Source organism: Haliotis rubra, unplaced genomic scaffold (assembly GCF_003918875.1).
Source record: "Haliotis rubra isolate DU_JTF1 unplaced genomic scaffold, ASM391887v1 Scf88, whole genome shotgun sequence".
Lineage (NCBI taxonomy): Eukaryota > Metazoa > Mollusca > Gastropoda > Lepetellida > Haliotidae > Haliotis > Haliotis rubra.
In genome coordinates, this window is record NW_025767612.1 from 132,263 (window position 1) to 157,652 (window position 25,390).

The 25,390-nt window shown below is 38.9% G+C and overlaps 1 protein-coding gene across 2 annotated transcripts; it reads left to right on the forward strand.

Moving 5' to 3' along the window:
* The first annotated feature begins 6,121 nt into the window (after window positions 1–6,121).
* LOC124263378 lies at window positions 6,122–23,647 on the forward strand. Of its 2 annotated transcripts, none has more exons than XM_046697996.1 (8): window positions 6,122–6,275; window positions 15,676–15,857; window positions 16,588–16,753; window positions 19,287–19,507; window positions 20,232–20,342; window positions 20,804–20,933; window positions 21,556–21,658; window positions 22,970–23,647. In XM_046697996.1, exons 2-8 carry the CDS (start codon window positions 15,736–15,738, stop codon window positions 23,107–23,109), a joined length of 993 nt encoding a protein of 330 aa, XP_046553952.1. In that variant the 5' UTR covers window positions 6,122–6,275; window positions 15,676–15,735; the 3' UTR covers window positions 23,110–23,647. The 2 variants fall into 2 exon arrangements, with proteins under 2 accessions (XP_046553952.1, XP_046553951.1); XM_046697995.1 differs by having other exon boundaries at window positions 6,123–6,265.
* The last annotated feature ends 1,743 nt before the right edge of the window (window positions 23,648–25,390 follow it).

Genomic DNA, 25,390 nt, shown 5'->3' on the forward strand with positions numbered 1-25,390 from the left:
CTATGAAAATTCAATGCGAACATCGTTTTAATGGCGTGAATTGCTATATAATGACTGTAACATACATTCACCGCCTTCATATTTATGACACTTACAGTGATATAATTATGTCGATTTCTCCAAAGACAAAGATACTGGTCTATCGTGGGGTATGTAAAACGCATTAGAGGAACATTAGCCTTCATTACGGCCGCTGTAGTTGTCATTAGTCGCCGACTTCAGGATTCTACTTCCGATAGAGAGAATGGTCTATGCGGAAACACTAGGGGAATCGTAAAGCTGACGAGGGAATGTGGAATGTTTATTACATAACGGTAGATGTGTCAGTATCGCCTTTCAAATGTCTACTCGTGCCTTGGGAGGAGACATAATGTATATAAGTCCCTGCCACTTCACCGTTACACATGTTGGCTCTCATCGAAATATTTCCGTTAAGATCTATAAATATATAAATTAATGCATCATTCAAAGTACGACACACGCCATGAACACAACAACGTGTCTACACTAAACGAAAAAGGGTTAGGGACGAATTTGAAATGACAAGTGGACATTTAACAAAAAATATATCCCACCAAAATATTCATTATCCCTTACCATTTGGTTCAGTATAAATTTATTTGTTTTTTTTCCCTGGAAAGCTGGTGCACAAACTGGTGACACTTCCAGCTTTAAGTGACAAGTACGCATTTTTTTAAACATTCCACCAAAATATTCAAGGGCTTTTACCATTTTGTTCAGGAAAAAATTATTTGGATTTCGTTAAAAAAACGGTGCTCAAACTGGTGACATTTCCATTTCACATTTACATCCACGTTCTATTTTACTGAGACAGTAAGACCTGAAGGTTCTTTCTTACAACCGATATAACTTTATTATTACCGGTTTTATATACATCTGTCTTCTAGAAGGCTGTATGTAAACGAGTCTCTTAAAGAAGACTCGAGAGTATAAGACATATAGTTATTTCCCCCAAGTGTGTTTTGTTTTGAACTGTCGTGACATGCATATATACACTCTCTATCTTTGTTCCGTTTATTTTCAATTTGTACCAATTTCATTTATATATAGAAATGTATGTATCGGAAATGATACTGTTAAATCACGTTATTTCCTTGCTGAGTGGGCCTGAAGGTAACATCTAACAACACTCGTCACGTATATATATCCCGCTCCAAAACAATCACTTTCACACTCATTTCTTTTAACATTAGGTGTTTTAGCAGTTGTTTAAACATTTACGACTCTGTGAAATTGTGTTTTTGTGTAGATGAGTTTACTATCTCTGGGGCACCTTGCGCAGCCTTAATTATCTTGCAGCAAGCGCAAAGTGACACCCCTTTGAAGTTCGCCGCCGCGCTTAAGATAAAAGAAAAATGTTGTCACGGAGGAAACCACGCGGGCTTTGTTAAAACAAATGAATTATTCACCGTAAAGAAATTATAATACAATTCGATGATTGTACAACAGTGCGAAATTAAACTAGTACATTGTCTGGCCAGGGACGTGTGTGCATTTGAGGGAACATGTTATAAAAACACATAGGAAATAATGTCTCTTTTCAGGGGATAGTGTCCCGAGGCGGGGGTCAAGCGAAAGATCAAACGGCACTCGTCCCCAGCTGACTCCGGGTAACGTTAATTTACCCCCCATTTCAATGCTTCATTAGGGGATACAACTTAGGGGCTTGGTATACCACATGTTACCAGGTTGATGCTTTGTCAAAATATGTTTCTTGTACTGACTGTGTTAAGACGACCGCCTTATGGGGGACAGGCTGTATACAGAATATAGAACACATGTATACCAATAACACTGTACACAAGGCAAGCATGGTTCACATCCTGCCGTAACCTTGAAAACTGTTTAATGTTTTCATAAAAGCATGTGTTTAATAATGTGTAATTATAACCAACATCTGTAGATTCATCATCAATAGATCATTCAAAACATTGATAACGAACAACAGCATGAGACCTACAAGAAATCGTATATTCAAAATATTTCTTCAAATGATTTCGGCTGTTTTTAGTTGAGGTTGCCACCGTGTATATACGCTAATTTAAAGGAGAATGGACTTTCGGTTTGTTTTCCCTTCTGGGTAACGTAACACAAACAACGTGTCAATTAATTCTAGCAACTGAAATAAGATGTTTTTTCGGCATTTTTGCAAACATGATTGCCTTATCATTACAAATCCTCATTTTATCTGAATATTCCTTCCACAGCTGTTACAGCGATCATCATTCCATTACCAGCACACAAACCTACGATAGCTTGATTTGTAATCAGACAAAACAAAATGCTGAAATAACAAGCAATTATTTCTGACATCAAGTTTTCTTGTGATGAAATATCGAGGAAATTACTATGCTCATTAAACAAATAGAGTAGACGTTTACTGTAAATATAGGTAAGCGTATGGTAAAAGGGCCATCTAAAACAATATACCTTTGTAAATTTAGGACATGTTGTCCATTGCTTGTGTTGAAGATTAATATCAATACTATGGTAATATGTAGCAGGGATAATCTACAGCGTCTTCTATTCTCCCTGTATGTAGTAAGTAAGGAACTCTAAGCTATACATTACTACATACATTTACAAAGTCAATCTTGATCGTTAAACAAGCCAAGGAGATATGTCAATACATCTCATATATGGGGATACTTTTAAACAATTATACAAGATATACGAAAGACTTATGGTATGTCCAATGGGACATATTTCGACCCCGTACAGGGCCATGCTTAAAACTCTAAACCATTGTCAGTGGATCGAAGTGCATTGGATTTCAATCGCAGCTCCCTATACACTTAAAACGATGTAATTTTTATTTTAACGAAATTTAAAACGCCGCCTGTGCATGCAATCATAATAATTTCTATCAAATATCATAATAACAATACAAGATGTTAACAGATATATTGTTTTTAGTTACGTAATGTCGTATAATCCTGCTACCCCGAGTAAAACTGTAATTAAATCATGTTGTTTGTGCCACAAACCTGCCACTCGTGTTTCCACTGTCATATTCATTTTATGGTGTGGTATACAGTTTACTGAAAGTTTGAACAAAAGCATTTTTTTACGAAAACAACGCTTACATCAATGTTGTTTTTCACGAAATAGACACCAACAGCACCTGTAGTATATAAAGTGTTCTATTCGCGAATGATACGTGATGGAGACGTCAAAATGTTTATAGCAGTAATAAAAGACGTGATGTGTGCCCCACTACGAGCGACAAGGCAGTGACCTTTTTATTACTCATGTTGATTACATGTGTCAAAACAATGATTCGTTGATTTATACTAAACGTCCCACTGCATTTACGACTCGAACTCAGATACGAACCAGGAATTATTATGTCAAAAATTATAATGAGATCATCTTGACGGAAACGTTATCAACTCCAGAGCATCGCACAATGGTCGCAGTGTTAGGCTGACCTCAAAGTGACCATGCTTTATGATGGCTGATAACGGCCAGTATTGACCATTAGTAACACAATATTGAGATATGAGTGGTAGTAATATAAGTCAGAAGAGTACAGTCATTATCACATATGTATTAAACCATTGCCAGACAAGGAGAATAAAGACAATTATTATGGATATACAACTTCTTTTATTCTGTGGAGGAAACTTTTCGACATAGGTTCTTATATCGTCGAAATGTCGCCTCCACAGAATAAAAGAAGTTGTATATCCATAATAATTGTCTTTATTCTTCATCAACTCAACTTCTAAAATGCCCATCAAAGAAGTCATTGCAAGACAGTGGAAATAATTCTTCACACAAAATATTCGTTGGCAGTGAAGCGATAAAGATTAACTGTATAAAGTACATTTTGTTTTCTGTATTTGAAGATAATGCTTATTTTGAAATAAATCTGTTTCTTTTGTTCTCTCATTTTCAAATGACATATCAATCGTCATACGTAAACTAACAAACAGAGGCGAACTATGTGTAAGGTCAACACTGTTTCTCGGCGTTTTGAGAGCTTGTTCTGGAGAGTGGGTATATTCAGTCTGGGAAAACAGATGTACATTTAATTGTACTCATTTGCATTCCAAGGTATGTACCAGACACGCGACCGTCACGTGTGTCGGCGTCGCGACTTAAAAACAACTACTCAGATTTCTAAAACGAGACAAGAAATGATTGCTTGTTCGTCGTGATATAGACACGCACTGCTCAAATTGATCGACAGTTTACACAGATTTGAGCAAACCTGTCAAGCTTATCTCTGATCAAGTAGTTTTAATTGTGAATTGTTGCATCTTTCTTCCTTTGCGTAGGAAGTACATTTCAGGGTGGTGTATAATGTCATTTATTATGCTTTATAACTTTGTTTGTTTGTGAAATGTTCATCTTTTAAGATTTTCGACTCTGGTGTATTTAGAATGTGCTCGTGAAACTAAAAGGTACCAACTACATTTTTGACAAATTTTGAAGTAAATATATAATTTGTTTGTGGCCACATGATGTTGAGGGACTCCTTTTGGATACATACAAAATGTTACGCAAGAAGAAAATGCATATATGTTCATAAACCATTTGTGGAGCGTGTATCCATTGAGTATGTACAGTTGAAATAATGTATTATACCTTCCTCTTTGTTTACCCCACCTTTCTCCCTAAATTGTGTATTTCAGTCGACCTGTCTCTCTGTCTATCACTCGTTTCTTTCCCTCTGGTATATATTTCACGTGTATGCGCGCGTGTGTGTTTGTATTAACGGATTTTTTATACATTAACTATACATCACATACGTTGAAGTATTTACACAGTAATCAGTGACATATACATATATTTATGTATTTATATCCTCATTCTCACAACGATCGATCATCTCTTCAAGCTTAAGTGACCTCTACGGTGCTTTTGAAGGACGCGTTTCCCGAGAAACACTCTTCATCAAACATGTACATTTCATAAGCACATAACACGTCATAGCTATTGTCAAAGGACAATCAGATAGCAATTACACAATTGTCCGTTTCACAGGTCACTGTTCGTGTTTTATTTCAACTTGACCCCAGTCCTTCTGTCCAACATCTATGACCGAACATCTGCTGACCAGGATAGACACTTAACTCCTCTGGGTAAATAAATGGGTGATTATGGCTTTGTATGTGGATAGATAAAATCAGAGAAGCGCTCTTTGAAGTTGCCGCCATGTAGATATGAGGGCCAAGTAATCTGCTTATGGATACATACAAAGGCTTAAAACACGAGATTTCCGCCATGTTTTGAGCAGATAAAGGAATCTGCAAAAAGGTGATGCAGTTTATTTCGTTCTTATCTTTGCTTAGCAAGCCTGAGATCATCTCTTTGTTTAGACTTTTCGCCGATGGTTAAAGTTTCGATGTCGTAAAGTACTTAAGATTGAACTTGCGGCAAAACTATTGATCGTTGTAAAGAATGTTAGAGAAGAGATGGGATTAACACTCCGTCAAACTTGATAAAATAGATGTAAATTGCTGATCAAAAGTTAATCTCCTCACTTCGTGAATGCGTGGGTGTTTAAAAAATACAGTTAGTTGAGAAAAGTCCCTAATGTGATTTTCACCAAGTCAGTAAATGGCGCACCTGTAGCAAATGCGCGTACATTATCACACTTGAGTCTGTTACTACTGATATTACATTGATTACTATAGTTTACTGAGTTCCTCAACGCGTATGAATTGTTTGCCACGAATTTTTAATTGTTCGTGACGCATAAATTAACTTATATACTTGATTGCGTACAAATCTCATGTATATTTAGAGACTTACACAAACACACACGCACGCACGCTCAAACACAGACACGCACACACACGTACACGTATCTCCATATCCTTTAACGTTCGAAAGTATTTGCACGATATCACGTTTCTTAAAATGTTTAACACGTTTCAGTATACGAGAAAATATCACAACTAATGGACACCATAAACTTTAACAACATCTGTCATTGCATAGATATTTACTAGTGGTATGCTAGTAGCTTAATTCTGTGTGAATAGCCTCCCTTGTTTAACTTGATGTTCTCAAATATTAATATTTTTTTGTTTTGATTATATTATTGTAACAAATGTCGGAACGTAAATTTAAAGGGTCTTCTTATTTGGCTAATTTACCTTTTTATAGATAATTTGCTTCTCGCACATTCATTTACAGAATCAACAGAAGACGTCGTCATAGAAATGTGTACGCGGAACATCATGAGAGAGTGTTGCACCGTGTTTGTGACATTGTGAAACTCGGTATTAAGGTAAAACCTTGTATGTTTTACATTTTCTATGGTTAAAACTTTGATTACTACACATAATAGAACCCTACTCCCATCTGTGATTAATTACACGCAAGACAATAATGAAGGGAAACGTCAGCAGACGACAATCTGTAATTGTAACTGAAGAATGTCTGAACATTTCAGTCAGAACAAGAAGGCTACAATTGATACAAATTAAGAACACCGGAGCTTTTATGTACATACATTTAATGCCAACATTGGTGTCATTAACACGTGATGTTGCCAAATCTATTCGGCTACATATTTATGAATTATATACGGGCTATAATGTTTAGATTTAGTATTCACTCTAGTGCTTTTCAGAATACTTTGCTGAATGGATCTCTTGATAAGAAAACTAATGTTTTCCACATAATATACTGAACAGCAAAAGAAACGCAAGTCTGGCTTTTTGTCAAATTTTTAAATATAAGACAACCAAAATTATGTCTAATCATTTATGCTATAGAAAACACTGTCAATTTAACAGCTGAAAGTTGCTGTTGACATTGAATTGCAATAAGTTCAAATTGATCAGAGTCCGTCAAATGGACATACTTCTGAACGCAAAAAGTGACAGACTCTTTAGTAGCACGTGTAGCCACCTTGAGCTTGCACACAGGCCGTGCAACGTCGCCTCATTGAGTTCACAAGAGTCTGAAAGAATGCCTGAGGCAAGTGGTTCCACTCAAACACCAATCTCTGTTCCAATTGTGCAAGTGTGAGTGGCTGTCTACCTGCAGTCAGTAACCCTCCGTCCAATTTCGTCCCAGAATGTATCTAAGCCGATATATTGCCACAATCGGAATATAGGAGTTGAAAAAAATACTATGTTGTCAAAAGTTTCATATCAAACTTCTAATGCCATTCAGAGTTCTTAGGGGCGGTAGGGTAGCCTTATGGTTAAAGCGTTCACTTGTCACACTCAAGACCCAGGTTTGAGTCCCCAGATGGGTACAATGTGTGAAGCCCATTTCTGGTGTCCCTAGCCATGATATTGCAGGAATATTACTAAAAGTGGCATAAAACTAAATTCACTCAATGTTCTTACTATCTATACATAAATGTGATGACTGCTTGCTAGGAAACCTTTGTATAATGCTGTCTCCCAAAGATTTCACACATGTGGGGATTCAGTGTTAGCATTTTTCTCAAGTTCAACTTCCTCTGCTGTGGCTAAAGTATTGGATGGTCAGACTCAGTGCTTATATTCAAAGTACCATTACATAGGACTGCACGGTATTACCAGTATATCGCAATATGCTTTTCAAACGATATGTACTGCAATATTTTTTCTGAGAATGGTATATTTGGTTAAGAACATATATGAAGTTTTTGTGGTTATCTTTATGGTTTAAATTAAAATCTACACAGACTTTCATTCCCAACTAATATTTTCCTCCGTTATTCAATGACAAAACGGCATACTGTAATACTATAAATCGTTTAAAAAAGAAAACAGAACCCCTGACTATGAAACCTAATTTTGAGATTGCTGTTATTAGAACCATAACATATTTGTTTAGGGACTAAAAGTGTAAAAAATAGGATTGACATGCACAAATAGTGTCACTCACTGTCACACACTTATGGTCCCAATATATTGCAATACATATCGCAATACAGGTACCTGAATTGCAACATATTGCAATACAATTTATTTGCCAATACACAGCCCTACCATTACAGCAAGGGTTCTAACATGGATAGAAATATAACAGGGCACTGGACAGATAATTTATGTGTGCCTTTGTGAAAACAAGTATGCCAATACTTCATAAATCATTTCCAAGTCTTTCAGATTCTTTCTTATATTAATTGGGGTGGTGGGGCAGCTTAGTGGTTCAAGCATTCGCTTGTCACGCTGAAGACCTGGGTTCGATTCCCCATGTGGCTACAATGTGTGAAGCCCATTTCTGGTGTCCCCTGCGGCGATATTGGTGGAATATTGCTAAAAGCGGCGTAAATCCTTACTCACTCTTATATTGATTAATTATTCCATTCTCAATACTCGATTCCTCAGATTTAATTTCTTATACAATTTCGGCACTAAGAGCAAGCAAATGTTCACCACTTTCCATGAGCAGTTCCAGGTTACTGGTTTTGAAAGCATTTGACCCAATAACAAAATGATGAGGTGTGGACTGCACAGCCAAAGTTTCTGCCAACTTTGCAGAATATCAGTTATGCACCCTCTCATTTCGAGCCACACAAATCATATATTTTAGTTCCCCAATTTGGAGGTTTGGATCACTTATGTTAGGCCTATCAGACTTCAGTTTCAAATTTGTTTGATAATAGCGTGAGTGTTTTCTATACCATCATCAAGTGAATAATTCTTATTTTTCACAGCAACTGGATGTAAAATGCTTATGGTTCTCTTCTGTGACATGGTTTAACAGATGTTATCTTCTGCCAACCCAGAAACTTTGTTATCCAAAATGAAATTTCCCTGTCATGTTCACTGGCATTCAAATTGGCTGTACCTGGGTTAAGTTTTTTAAATCAAGATTGCCTCATATAATTCTCTGAAGGGGTGGAAAAACAATATTTGAATCGTTTGACGTGGTCAATTTAATTTTCCATTAAATGAATGATAGTGAGCATTAATTGTAAAATTTTAGTCTCACCGTAAGGGCACAGTGAAATTAAGCACCATTTAGATCACTGTAATATCAATCACAGAATTGTCAGGTCAAGTCTTGATTAGCTACAAACTGCTGCCAAATAGCAGGATTGTGGGGTTTAATATTTTAACACTCACATGGACACACAATTTGACACTGTGGTTTCTTGATGTGCGACTGTTACAGGTTTCATGATGTGAAAGGGCTGGAGGTTTCATCCATGGCACAGGGCGGTGGGGTAGCCGGATGGTTAAAGCGTTCGCTCATAATGCCAAAGACCTGGGTTCGATTCCCTACATGGGTACAATGTGTGAAGACCATATCTGGTGTTCCCCGCCATGATATTGCTGGAATATTGCTAACAGTGGCGTAAAACTAAACTCACTCACTCACTCACTCACCCATGGCGGAACAAATTGTATGCAAACCATGTGGCACTGTGAAATACATGGTGTGCTTTACTCAGGAAATATATTTCAATGTGATGTCTAAAATTACTTCAGTGAAAGACCACTGCCATATAGCTGGAATATTGTTGAGTGTGGCTTTAAACAACAAACAAACAGTGAAAGAAAGTATGTCCTAAACCTTTGTTATTTTGTAATTGATATTTTTTTATGAAGGCATTGCATATGCCAAGTAAATATCATCTAATTAATAGAAATTACAAATCTGGTCAAAGCCTTACATAAAGGCGTGTTCCTAAATATGATGTTATGAACCTAAACCAGAGGCCTAGATAAGCTGCGTAAGCTGAAAATATAATTGTTGCATACCAATTACGCATTTAAAACGTTAGATATGCAAAAAGTTTAAAACAAATGCGTACAGAATATATTTATAAATATCGCTTGCGTAATGAAAAAGACATCGATTGCTATCAAGTTGTACTGTTAGTATAGGACAAGTGTTGTACTGTCAGTACAGGATGAGTGATTTTCTATGAAATCATTTCCATTATATTGAAGTTGGTTTTGATTAGGTATGACATAAGGCAGAACATACCTGCTTAGTAAACTTGCTCAATGACATAATACTTAGGTGAGTAAAATGACTGAAATACGCACATATTTGAAAGCAGTGGGTAACGGAAAATGAAATACCCACTCAACATTCATAATACCCACTCCAAAAAAATACAGTGGGCACAGTACCCACATGAGCTAAATCTTATCTTGAGCTCTGCTAAACACACTTGACTGATAATCTCTACCTCATACTGTTTACAGTTATATGATGATGATGAGCCCGATTCATCAACAGGGTAGGTGTGTTTTAATAAACCTAATAATAATTGTAGTCGAGGAATAATGCACCGTACCCAAAGTCTGTAGGTGATAGGTGTGTAGCTAACCAACTGATGAGAGTTTTGGAAGAACAAATGAAAAATAAAAGTATAAAAGAAAGAAAGAAATTGGAAAAGATAAGAATGCAAAAAATAGTGAGAATAAATTAGGTATTAGAGGAGAAACTGTGAATAATATGTTGAAATTACAAGAGCAGGATAGTATTTTAAGTTTAAAACTGAAACAAAGCACTTGGAATTTCGATAATAGCATGCAGAATTGAGTAAATTCTTTGATGCTGACATTTGTATGGAAGGTGTCCCAGATGATTGCCTCGTCACAGACCCGACACAGTCTGTGGTGCTAATAGATTTACAACAATGTAGTCATGCTCCATAGGCCAATAACAATAGGCTTACTCTCACATTTAGGGACGTCTTCTTTTAGCACCAAGATGCTATGACAGCTACGGTTTGTTTTACCTGAAGTTAACGAGTTTTCGTTAATGAAGTAACAAGCTTTTTCAGACGAAAGATAAATGTTTATCTATGTTTACATGCCTCAAAGGCAGTTAATTTGTGGCAGAATTGTTGTTATCTTTGTGTTTCTGTGCTGTATTGTATGGGAAGAAATATTTGCCAGTTACCATTGATTGGAGGTTGGATTGGATAACTTGAGTCAAGATTGGCATATATCCCTTTGTAGAAAAACAAGTGACATATCCCTTTTGTAGAAATATTTACCAAGGCCCATCTTTGAAAGACCTGTTCACTTGTTTTTCCACATTTAATGAGGTGTTAAATTTGTTTCTGTAACATGAAATTAAAAATACAAAGCAGTATGAATGAATTGGGTGCAGGAGTATATTTAGATGAAAAGACCTTTTGATTAGTTACTGTACCATTACTCCAGTCTAATCAGTTAGATAGCCCTGTTTTTCAAAATACATTGTTTGTTGAGGTAATTAAACTATCATATACAGTAAAACTCAGTTTCAAAGAGGAAACCTTTATCAAGATAGTCAGGTATCCCAGTTTTGTATCATGTGACAGAATCTTGCTAACTTTTACAATATATGAATATACATGAATTAACCTTTGAAATTCACATTGAATTTCTGTTTCTTTTTTTGTGTGACAAACTTTCATTCAGGAGAATTATAAGTGACAAAATTTAAAACAAGCCATTAACACACAATGACTATTATGTACATTGAAATTAGATGTAATTCACATAAAAGAGAATCCAAGATAATACATAAGGCAGAGCTCCAGATAAGATTTAGCTCATGTAGGTACTGTACCCACTGTATTTTTTTGGAGTGGGTATTATGAATGTTGAGTGGGTATTTCATTTTCTGTTACCCACTGCTTTCAAATATGTGCGTATTTCAGCCATTTCACTCCCCTAAGTATTATGTCATTGAGCAAGTTTACTAAGCAGGTATGTTCTGCCTTATGTCATACCTAATCAAACCAACTTAAATATAATGGAAATGATTTCATAAAAAATCACTTATCCTATACTGACAGTATAACACTTGTCCTATACTAACAGTACAACTTGATAGCAATCGATGTCTTTTTCATTACGCAAACGATTTTTATAAATATATTCTGTACGTATTTCTTTTAAAGTTTTTTCATATCTAACATTTTAAATGCGAATTGGTACGCAACAATTATGTTTCAATGCGTAATTGGAAATTTTTATGCGCATTTTACCCGGATACGCAGCTTATCTGGGCCTCTGACATAAGGGATTATTTACAAACATGAAAAACAAAATATTTATCATATAACTTATCAGAAATAATAAAGTCCATGTTAATTATGCCTCTTGGGCTGAAATGATCTCATTGAAAATAGTTACTCGTTAGTGTTGGGACAAACCTCACAGAGATTGAGTCAAGTATTTAACAATCCGTCAATACTTTTGTTTCTGAGGAAACAGTAAGAGGTTGCTTTGAGGAGAGTAAACTTGGTAGAGATATTGATGCAAGGGATGTAGAATCAAACTGTTCCGTGTCAATATTGATGCAGGAATGTTGTACACTGTTTGATGGTAAAATTTTGACTAAAGCAAAAATAATATTGCTTGACTACTGGGTGTTGATATTCTATTTACTCATCTGCCAACAATGCAATACTCATTGTAGAAAATAAACAATGTTACAATTACTTAACTTAAGACAATGTTGTCACATGAACTTATAAATAACTTAAGGCTTTGTAGGAATACTTTTATTTATGACATGTTTTTGTTTATGTTAAAACTTGACAAATGTGGCAAAAATACTAATTGAACCTAATAAAACTGTTTAGCATATTATTGCAATTTATTTTAATTGTATAAACAAAATTAGCATGTTTGATTATAGCTGATAGGTATTTTATGAACCTGAACATATAGATAAGTTCCTATCTCACACCGGTCGGTGTTGATTGCATCATAATTCTTTGTTTTATCCAGAAAGTAGACAATGTCTTGTGTCGTCACCTGCTATCAATTCACACCTAGTCCAGGTGACAATTTTATACCTGTAATTAGCATGAAGACCATAAGATAGACACTGACATAATCAGGTGTAAGGTAATTAGGTTAGCAGCACTCTGCCAAGGTAAACATGTCAAAATAGCTTCTTAATTGCAATGGTGGAGAAATCAAGTAGCATTCTCTACAAATGATGAAGGGTGTTTTTGCGTCCTCAGCCACACCTGTTAAGAAATAAACTAAATCCTCACATCTTTTGTTTTACCTGATTCAGTCACTCATTAAGGGGCAAGGTGGGCTACTTGATCTGGTAGAAAGGGATTAAAGGAGGATAATCTCTTCCAAGGGATTTAAAGAGGTGCATGATTTTGGCACCTATGTTTTAAGCTCATTAGAATTTTCTTGACACTTTTATAGGTTGAAATGTAAGGCAAGATTTAGAATTTTTCTGTAAATTTAACAAAATAGTTTCCAAACATGAAATTAATCACTATGTGATTTATTTATTTTTAACATTTCACCTGGTGTTGTTCTTATTCTAAGATCCTTGACCTTAAACTATTTGTTTCAGCCATCATAAAGCAAAATGTAGAATTTTTTAACAGAAAATACTCTATAGCATTTAAGGGAATGAAAAAAACACTTCCTTAAACTGTGTAAATTTATGAATGATAACTATTATGAAATAAATATATCATGAAATACATAAATTTACAGCAGTAAGCTTGATATATGCAGAGATGTAAAAGACAATTCACAATGATGGATCGTAAGGGAGGTAAGTGGAGACGCTGAAATGAGCCATCAATGGAAGCTATACCTTTGAACACTTTGTATGTCCTGACACTAAATTAAATCTTCTCCACCATGACACTCTACGTCAATCAGTTGATGACACTAATGGTTTTTAAATCAGATTTCTTTCTCTTATCAATATTGATGACACATCAAAGATGGCTTCAGTCTTCGTTTAAATCAGCCTATTGTCAACAACCTATTTCTGTTACGTAACCATAACCTGTTTGACACAGACATCGGATCATATCGGCTCCCCGATCTTTCAATATTAGCCAGCTAAACTTGTTTGAGGGAGTTTTTGACTGCTAAAAGATTCATAGATGAGTGTTGATGGGTTAAGTGTCACCACAGAAGCCATTCAGCATTTGATGAGTTTTGATAGATGGTTTAGCTCCGAGCAATGATGATGCAACAGCTGGTGATGGTATCAGGCCGAGCCCATGTGACGTCAAAAGGGCAGCTGAGTTTACCACTGTAGGCCAGGGGAGGTAATTAATCTCTAATAGATCTACATATTACCCTTAGCATGTTCCCACACTGGGGATTAAGGGCATGTTTAGATAGATGAAGCTGATAGAGAAGGTCGTTGATTAGAGTTATCCCCCCTTGAAACCTCTGGGTAGCAGCTGATGTGATCCTAGTTGAAGCTGTATTTTTGCCATTTAGAATTTGTACATTAGTGGTAACTAATTATGTTTAGAGTTATCTTTGAAGGTACTTAGGAAAGATTATCAGAACTATTATAATTCAAAGCTTCTTTTTTTTAAATTGAAAATTGATTATTTCTTGATTTAGGAGTTCCGTTCCTATTTGTTGCATGTGGTTGTAATATGTACAAACTACAGTTAAAATGAACTAAGATAAGTGGTCCTTTAAATGACTGATAGAAGTGTAAGCATTCTATTACTTACCATGAGTATTATATCGCAAAGGGAACTGTAAAATAATCATTCCGTTCTGAAGGAGGTGTATGTTAGTCTTCAAGATGTAATATTTGTATTTATTAATGTTGTTAGGGTTTGTGTTGCCACTGGTGTGTTTCTCTGTAGTGGTGGTGATTTATCTAGGATTCCAGTATAAGTGACCGTGGCAAGTGAACCAGGAAAAAGTTTGTAGGGATGTTTGTTAATCATCTTAATTTCTGAAATTAAGAGGTGTTTCAACATTGCATTCAATTCTGTTGTGTAATGCTAAGCACTTAAGCCTTTCCAATACTCTTTGTTGGTCCAGCCAAATACAAGTAAGCACTGTGGAGCTATTGGTTGCCACTGATAGTAATTCTGTACAGTTAGCTCCTGCTATTTTGATTGATTGTGGAAATCCATTTAGTACTGATCGATCAGTTTACTTACAGTGATGGCTTCCTCTTTATGTACTTATATATGATTCTGTGTTCTCCCTGCAAGCTGGACATTTTATATCTTGCTTGTGTGACAGTTTATGTAATACTCCCATTTCTGCAAATAAGGCTTACAGTTTGATCTTGTTTTATTACTTTTAAGCATACATAGTTGATTCTGGGTAGGAATATATGTCCTCGGCAACAGATGCTTGTCATTAGAGGGGACAACATTGAGCAGGTATTAGAGCTCAGTTACTTGATTGATTGCATGTTGATGGAATTGATTTTCAAGATGACAATGACAAATTTGACTGACCCAGACTTGATTGCTTACAAACCACCATCATAAAGATGGAAAGGAAAGTGTGGATACAATGAAGCAGTTAGCCTTGACATTATGGGTTTCTTCACAGACTGAATGGGGGTCAAAAGTAACTGGCTTGGGAGATTTGTAAAACAAATTTCTTTTTCTCCATTCTGTGATAAAAGGAATAATGTATTATGTATTTCCCTAGTTTTTCCTCTCTGTTTCAGGTATGTGTTAAATATATGCTGTGTAGTCACCAGGGGTGGAAATAACTTTAACATTGCTAGTGTACTCCAGTACAGTGGCACATGTAAAATCACTTGCCCTGATAATTTTTCCACTATACCGTCCGTTTTCTTGTTGATTTTTTAAGTAAACAACATAATTAATATTTGAAAGTCAACTGGACACCGGTACAGTGTGATATACAAATTTGCTTGCCCGACAGAAAAAAACACTGGACTCGGGTTGTCGGGCAATGGGTTATTTCCACCCGAGTCACGTATTACAATGTCCTGTATAACATGTGTTTGCAGACCACACTTCCAGATGATCACAAGATAACACTAGCAGTGTGTAGCTGCCGCGACACTGACATGGCAGGGGGGACAACCCAGGTGATCGATGCTGAGCTGGCCCAGGTCAGACAGAGGCTAGTGGGCATCGAGGGAGTCAAACTAGAGGCTTCTGTCCGGGAACTGGTCAGGGTGTCTGTATAGTAAGTATAGGAGAATGAGTGCAGGGTGTCCATATTGTAAGTATAGGATGATGAGTGCAATGTGTCCATGTTGTAAGTATAGGATGATGAGTGCAGGGTGTCTGTATTTTAAGTATAGGAGGATAAGTGCAGGGTGTCTGTATTATAAGTATAGGAGTGTCAGGGTGTCCGTATTGTAAGTATAGGAGCAAATGTGTAGGGTGTCTGTATTGTAAGTATAGGAGGATGAGTGAGGGGTGTCCGTATTGTAAGTATAGGAGCAAAAGTGCAGGGTGCCTGTATTGTAAGTATAGGAGGATGAGTGAAGGGTGTCCATATTGTAAGTATAGCAGAGGATGAGAGTGAGGGTTTCCCTATTGTAAGTATATATAGGAGGATGAGTGAGAGGGTTTCTGTATTGTAAGTATATAAGGATAAGTGCAGTGCAGGGGTGTCTGTATTGTAAGTATAAGAGGATGAGTGAGGGTTTCCCTATTGTAAGTATGAGTGAGATTGTAGGAGGATGAGGGGATGTGTGTGTAAATGTCAGTATGAGAGATGATCAAGGTGTCTGTATTTTAAGTGTGTGAAAGCCAATGTGGAGACAGTCAGGGTTTTGAACTGTTCATTATGTGATGTCTGTTGAGAAGATGTCAGAATGACCAATACAATCTTTTACCTTTGACAAAGTTTCTGACATCTCCCTGACCAGACATTGTGAATGTGGGACACTGTCTGCCCTGTGTTGCAGTGTGACAGAGCAGAAACAAGTGACCATCCATCTGATGTTCCCGGAGAACTACCCACACCAGCCCATCGTGGTGGAGCTGAAGAGCAAGAGTCTATCCTTCAAGCTGCTGGACGGCCTGTGTAAGATGTGTGATGAGGAGGCCCGCAAGAATGTGGGACAGCGACAGGTAGGAGAGTAGAACAGTGTCACAAGGTAGCAGACGAGTAGAGGGGAAGACGAGTAGAGGGGTAGAATGTGGGACAGAGACAGGTAGGGAGAGTAGAGCAGTGTCACAAGGTAGCAGACGAGTAGAGGGGAAGACAAGTAGAGGGGTAGAATGTGGGACAGAGACAGGTAGGGAGAGTAGAGCAGTGTCACAAGGTAGCAGACGGGTAGAGGGGAAGACGTAGTAGAGGGGCAGAATGTGGGACAGAGACAGGTAGGGAGAGTAGAGCAGTGTCACAAGGTAGCAGACGGGTAGAGGGGAAGACGGGTAGAGGGGTAGAATGTGGGACAGAGACAGGTAGGGAGAGTAGAGCAGTGTCACAAGGTAGCAGATGGGTAGAGGGGAAGAAGGGTGACACAGGGCACACTACATTAACTGACTTAAACTAGCTTTAAATAGTGAGAAAACAGTTTGTTCATCTGTACCCTCTTCTATTTTGTGATCAGTTTCAAAATTTGGGGGGCAGTGGGGTAGCCTAGTGGTTAAAGAGTTGGCTTGTTATGCCGAAGACCCGGGTTCGATTCCCCACATGGGTACAATGTGTGAAGCCCATTTCTGGTGTCCCCGCCGTGATATTGCTGGAAAATTGCTAAAAGCGTTGTAAACCTAAACTCACTCACTCACTCAAAATTTGGAGTTTGAAATATGGTTCTGAAGATTTTTAAAGTTTGTCCCCACGAGATTACTGTTAGGGACTGTTTATGATTTATGGCCAGGGGAAGTGATGATGAGAGGGGAGTGACACTATTTGTTCTGGGGAGGTAGGGTGGTCATGAACATAAAATCTACCATGTTGCTTAAACAGCATGTACGTCAGCCTTTAAATATACTGAGTCAAAAAAGAAACTTCACAAAATGTAATTTGGAAAATAATGAATAATTTTTCTCTGATCATACATCTATGTATCCGAAATGGGATCCCTATCTTTCGACTCTAGAAAAACGTTAGCAAAACTCACTCAAACCCATCCATTCGTCGTGCAAATGACGTTAGTGCCAAATCAGGTTTTGCACGTGCAGTCGATCACGTGATCTTCGCATTAAAGTTTTCTTCATATGCACGTGTTTGCATTGGCCTCAAGAATTGAAAAAACACTTTTAAACCACAGTTTTAACGGTACTTGAAATGCCACAATTGTCAAATGTGCAACGTGAACGGCAATGCCGTTGGCATGTTGCAAGCGGGAAGATCAGTTATTGACGTCGCAAGAGCAATGGGATGCAGCCGTCGTACTGTGCATGACTTGCGAGGTCGTCTACAACAAACTGGCACCACTTCTGATCGCCCAAGGTCGGTCGCCCACGGTCATGTCACGAGCAGAAGACCGCCAATCGTCCTACGTCACCTACGTGACAGATTTCTGCCGGCTACACGAACCAGGGCTGAGATGTTTAGAGGTCGACTGTCCTCACAGACCATTCTCGACGTCCATATCGTGGGCCAATATTGACGCCGTTTCATCAACGTCAACGTCTGCTGTGGGCCCAACCTCACCTCCGATGGACCCAGAGAGACTAGAATCGAGTTGTCTTTAGCGATGAATCCAGGTTTACCCTCAGATTCGCGGACGGAAGGCATAGAGTCTGGAGACGACGGTATGCCCAATGTCGTGTACAGGAAGTCGACAGATTCGGGGGCGGAAGTTGCATGGTGTGGGGTGCTTTCTGTGGGAACAACCGTTCCCGACTTCTGGTCATCCGTGGAAACCTCACAGCTGCTGCTTACCGTGACCAGGTGCTCACCCCTGAACTCGTTCCTTTCATGGCGGCTCATGGCCCAGGTCTACAGTTCCAGCATGATAATGCTCGGCCGCATACCGCGATGTTGACTCGAAATTTCCTTCAAAACGCTGGAATCAACATCATGGACTGGCCATCGAGGTCCCCTGACCTTAATCCAATAGAGCACGTTTGGGATGCACTTGGGAGAAGGCTTCGTGGTCTTAGGAACCAACCTCAGAATTTGCAGGAACTTGGCTGCCTTGCAAGAGCAATGGCGCAGAATCCCCAACCACGGTTCACAAGCATCAGGCAGTCGATGAGGAGACGGTGTTTGGCAGTGGTGAATGCGCGGGGCGGCCATACACGATATTGAACTGAGAAATTTCGCATTTTTATTCTTGTGACTTGACATTCTGTATACCCATGTTTTGGAACGGCGGTGTAGCCTAATGGAACTGCTTATGGCACTGTCAGTGTATCGAGTACATCACACAGATCTCAGCAATGAAATAATAACAATTTAACCATCTTACCATCTCTTGTTCTTTTATAGTGCACTGAAGAAAGAATGTGAAGTTTCTTTTTTGACTCAGTATAGTTTGTTTGTCAGCTGGTGAAATAAATATATTCCTTACAATCAAGTGAAACAAAGAACGTAGAATAAAGGCATTTTTTTGTGTTTTTAATGTTGTTCATCATACAAAAATCAAGTTTGAAGTTTGCACTGTGATGTTTATGACGTGTCCATCCTGTGAACTCTGCCTTGTTGCAGGTGGTGTTGATGGTGATGTTTGTGAAGACGTTCCTTCAGGAAAACCCGCTGTGTGTGTGTAACGAAGAGATCTCATACATCAAACGCAATCTCGTGTCTGAAGATGACAAAGTCATTTTAAAACAAAAGACTTCACAAATTGTGATAAAAGTGAAGCAGGGAAGCTATTTCATGAATCTCCGAGTAACTGTGCCGAACGACTATCCTGTGCACCAAGTCCAGTGAGTAACACTCTCTCTGTGTCTCTCCTCTCCCTGCCCCTCTCTCTGTCTCTCCTCCCCCTCCCCCTCCCCTCTGTCTCTTTCTCCTCCCTCCTCCCTCTCTTGTCTGACTCACTGACTCTCTTGCTCACTCACTCTCTCTTGCTCTCTCTCTCTCTCCTTCTCTCTTTCATCTGCTAGCATCATCTCATGAGATGATCTGCTTCACTTCAGGCTCTTGTTCCTCTTTAGCCCCAGATGTATTTCCATGTTTATTGGCACAATGCCTATCTGGTGCAGTGCTGTATTTCTGTATTATTGGATTTACAGCAATAATGAAATTCTCATGACAGTGCCTGAATACAGAACTGTTTTCATAACTGGTATGTTCTATAAGGGATATTGTGTTAATTGATTTTCTGACAGTGCTGAAATGGTCATAATTGTTGTGTTGGTTATGTTGATGTTTATTTTATGTTATTTATATTATTTGTTTATGCATTGCATAGAATTTATTTTTTTAAATTTGATAATGTTTTGTGCCTTGAGGTAATATTTGACCCACTGACCACTTGCACAATGTTTAGAGTGAGATGTTACAGCAGTAAGCAGTCCAAGGGAGATAACTTCTACTGTCATAAATATATTTTTACATCGCGAAGAGCCATAAAATCTTGCATTGCCATTCCAGCTGACAAGAAAGATGTATATTAGTGCTTGTCAAATGCTTTAAATATTGTTTCAGATGTGAGATTGAGGACTGCAACTTTCCACCATTATTAAAGACATTTTTCCAGGCACAAGCCATTGAGATTTCCCGACAATGTGTCCAACCTCCGCTCAAGAAAAAACCAAAGTAAGTAGAACAGTTTGCATTGTGTGAAAAAAATTAAAATATACCATAAAAAGGTAAAACAGGTTTCCTTCTTTATGTGATTTTCCTAAATTGTTGTGGATATTAAACAGACTTTTAAATACTGTAAACATGTGACATACTTGGACATTTCCTTATCTGCACATTTTCAAACAACACGTGAAACTGGTGTCTCCAACTTCTGGTTGTTCAGATAGCACTGAAGTATTTGCTAAGGTCTCTTCAACTTCCACACACTGGTGTCAGACTGTAGTGTATATTTTCAGTGTTTTCTTGTCCTTTAATAGCAATTACACAAGTTGTATGATTGTTAAATAAGAGTTCTCCAATAATGTGATTGATGCCCTACTGGATCCCAAAATATAAGTGATGATAAACTGGATCTATTAATGGCTGCCCTGGATTATGTGTCACCACTACTCTAATGTTACCTGGGGTCCCAGAGACCCTCCATTCCAGCCCAAGCCATCACTTCGTCCCGTGTGCGAGTTCCTCATCCGAGACTGCTGCAAGCGCTACCCGAAGGAAGCCTGTCAGCTGTGCAAGGACAATGTCCTGTCTGAAGACCCTGAGGTGAAATTTTCTCCATGTCCAGGCTAAATAGCCTCCTGCTGGGTAGAATAGCCTCCTACACGGTCACAATGGCATCCATCCCTGCTCAGAATAACTTCCTACACAAGGTAGAATTGTATCCTTACTGGGCGGAATCATCTTCCTCACTGGTCAGGAGAGGCTCCCTGCATAAAGAGAGCCTCCTTAATTGGTCACCAAAGCCTCCATCACCAGTCACTATAGCCTCTTTGCAGACATAATGGCCTCCTTCATTGGTCAGAAAGACCTCTAGAATAGTATTGTGACTGAGCAAAATAGCCTCCCTTACTAGTCACCATAGCCTCCCTTACTAGTCACCATAGCCTCTCTGTGGACATAACAGCCTCTCTTCCTAGCTTCCCTCATAGGTGAGAAACACCTCCTCACAGATGTGATGTCTGTAGTGATGCTAGCTGTGGTCAAGAAGTGTCTCATCCCCTTGTTGATGTAAGACAAAGGTATATTGTATGGCTGTATAACCAAAGCTTGGCTAGAATCTCTCATAAGCAAAGCCACACTGGAGGACAGAGCTTCTAGCAGTGTCAGTGAACATGTTTTGTTGTATTTGGACTTCAAGAATCTCAGTGACTTGTTTTCATCCCAGGCCCCAACACGAGAGCCGAAGAAGAGACTAGAGCGTGTGTACTGCGGCCACCTGTTTCATTCTGGATGTCTCAACACCTACATGAAGACTCCACCTTTCATAGGTCAGTATCTGACTGTGAGATCAGTGTCTGACTGTGAGATCAGTGTCTGACTGTGAGATCAGTGTCTGACTGTGACTGTGAGATCAGTGTCCGACTGTGAGGTCGGTGTCTGTCTGTGAGGTCAGTGTCTGACTGTGAGGTCAGTGTCCGACTGTGAAGTCAGTGTCTGACTGTGACTGTGAGGTCAGTGTCCGACTATGGGTCAGTATGAGACTGTGGGGTCAGTTTCAGACTGTGAGGTCAGTATCTGACTGTGAGATCAGTATCCGACTGTGAGGTCAGTATCCGACTGTGAGGTCAGTATCCAACTGTTGGGTCAGTATCAGACTGTGAGATCAGTGTTCAACTGTGGGGTCAGTGTCCGACTGTGACGTCAGTGAAGTGTCACTCTTGCAACAGGCTTAATGCGACACACCTTGGAGATATTTTACTTCATTTTGGTAATGTATCATTATCCACTAACAGATTCAAATTAGTGCTACATACAGTGATCATTTGGAATTATCTTAAATTAAAATTTTTGTCAAGGGTTTTAGTATCTGAGCTGTTTAGTATCTTAAATGTTGTGTTCGAAGGGAAGCAACCCTTCTTTCAATAGCAATGAAAGTACTTGAGTGAAAGTACATGAAAGGAAGAGTCCTTTGAGGAATTTGAAGAATACAAACAGCAGCATTTCATCTCCCATAATAACAGTATGCAACTTAAGTGAGAACATCTGAAAAGCTCAAAATACTTGTTACTAGGCTACAGCAATGTTGACGTCCTGCAGGAAGGCATTTTATGTCTGCTTCAAGACCAAATACAGTTTTTATAGCAGTTGGTTGGTGTGTTGTTTTATGCTGCACTCAGCAATATTCCAGCTATATGGTGGCAGACAATCCAGTGATCAACATCATGAGCATTGATCTGTTCAATGGGTATATGATGACATGTGTCAAGGAAGTCAGTGAGTCTCTCCAACCAATCTTGTTAGTCGCCTCTTATGACAAGCATGGTTTACTGACGACCAATTATAACCTGGATCTTCACTGGTCTCATAGGGAAACAGTTTTACTTGCTTTCTTTTAGTCAAGACTTCAGTCTGAGAAATACTGGATAGCCATCCATTATTGTTACGTTATGCTATGAGTGCTTCCATTTACTATACCAAAGATGGGCAAAAAAAGGTCACGTTTGCTTGCACCCTGACTTGCTTCAAACTTCATAGACATCAAAAATAGTTTCAGAGTAGAAGCTACAATGATGAATTTTTAATTTGGTTAATAGCTTTTTGTATGAATGCCTTATCACAGTTTGTTTTCTGTGTTGAAGGAGGCAAGAAGTGTCCAGGATGTGGTTGTCAGATCTTTCATGAGAAGTGGAAAGTTTCCCCAGAGCTGGCCGAGGCACGCTGGGCTCACAAACAGGCACGACAGAGGGAGCTGGCCGAGGTAGTGGACTTCCTGGAGTGACACAGATTACAGCGAGAACAACACTGGCAACAGCACACCTTGCTTGACACATGGGAACACAACCAGAGAACTAGAAACACACACAGCATCAACTTTTGTAAGGGGTGCTCAAGTGGATACCATCACTCCACACAACTGATGGAGACGTGGTCGACTTCAAGACAGTACACTCTGTGCCATAGATATTTCAGTTGCACTGCTAGTTTAAAGAAACACTATGTATTCTTGATATCGTTAATTGATCTTGTTAAGGTTGTCACTGAGGTCTACAACACGGCTTTTGTCTGTTCTGTATTCATTATTAGGTTGCTGATGTGTCCTACATGGCAAGCTTGTCAAGCCTTGGTAACTCATTATTGTCAACCTGCTTGTACAAAGCCGGCCACTATGACATACTGGTCATGTAATGAAATACCAATCTGTCTGTAGGAAAAGGAAGGATGGTATTGTAGAGATTTGTGCCACTGGCTTGGAGGTCAACTATTGTGTCAACTCTGTGTTATAAGATTCATAATAAACCTGTGATTTTTATTATAAAGATATTGGTTTTGCATATTTGTAAACTGTCAAACATTGGTTATTAATCTTAAGTGCATTTGCAGACTGGAGTTGTGTGATATTTTGGTCTGGTAACCATTTGTTAGAGCTTGATGGTGACCTTTAGATGAAGAAAACCTGTCAACAGTTCTTCACCAATGATAGGCATGTCTGTTGTTTATGTCAATACTCCTGGGTTTGAATCCCAGTTTAAACCAGACTAAGACCCTTAGGTTTTGTAGCACCAAAGTGTAAACATATAGGACTTGCATCATCTGAGGCCCCAAACTACTGACAAGGGTGCTGTTGTACAAAGCAGTCTTAGTGCTAAGGTGATCGTATCTTCCATACCATAGCATAGACTTATGACAGTCTTGGTGCTAAGGTGATCGTAACTCACATACCCGCAACATAGACTTACGACAGTCTTGGTGCTAAGGTGACCGTAACTCCCATACCCGCAACATAGATTTACAACAGTCATAGTGCTAAGGTGATCGTATCTTCCATACCATAGCATAGACTTACGACAGTCTTGGTGCTAAGGTGACCGTAACTCCCATACCCGCAACATAGATTTACAACAGTCATAGAGCTAAGGTGATCGTATCTTCCATACCATAGCATAGACTTACGACAGTCTTGGTGCTAAGGTGATCGTAACTCACATACCCGCAACATAGACTTACGACAGTCTTGGTGCTAAGGTGACCGTAACTCCCATACCCGCAACATAGATTTACAACAGTCATAGTGCTAAGGTGATCGTATCTTCCATACCATAGCATAGACTTATGACAGTCTTGGTGCTAAGGTGATCGTATCTTCCATACCATAGCATAGACTTACGACAGTCTTGGTGCTAAGGTGATCGTAACTCCCATACCCGCAACATAGACTTACGACAGTCTTGGTGCTAAGGTGATCGTAACTCCCATACCTGCAACATAGACTTACGACTGTCATAGCGCTATGGTGATCGTAACTCCCATACCGTAACATAGACTTACGACAGTCTTACTGCAGCGGTGATCGTAACTCCGTAGCATAACATAGACTTACGACAGTCGTAGCACTACGGTTGTTTTGTACAATGGAACCATGATACCCACCTGTTTCTGTCTCACACTGTCAACATTTACATGCATATCTGATGGTCTGTCTAAATTCCTTTTTGTAGATTTAGTCAATACCTTGGTGTAAAATGTGTAAGTGCAGGAAGCTTGTGATAAGTAGTCCATGTGTAGGTCTCCTAATACTCAGTATGTCTTACAACCCCTCAAGATCCAGCAAACCGAGCTTGTTGTAAGAGGCAACTCATGAGATCAGGTCATCAGACTCGTGAGATCGGGTCATCAGACTCATGAGATTGGGTCATCATACTCATGAGATCGGGTCATCAGACTCGTGAGATCGGGTCATCAGACTCGTGAGATCGGGTCATCAGACTCGTGAGATCGGGTCATCAGACTCGTGAGATCGGGTCATCAGACTTCGTGAGATCGGGTCATCAGTCTCACGAGATCGGGTCATCAGACTCACGAGATCGGGTCATCAGACTCACGAGATCAGGTCATCAGACTCATGAGATCAGGTCATCAGACTCGTGAGATCAGGTCATCAGACTCATGAGATCAGGTCATCAGACTCATGAGATTGGGTCATCAGACTCATGAGATTGGGTCATCAGACTCGTGAGATTGGGTCATCGAGACTCGTGAGATCGGGTCATCAGACTCATGAG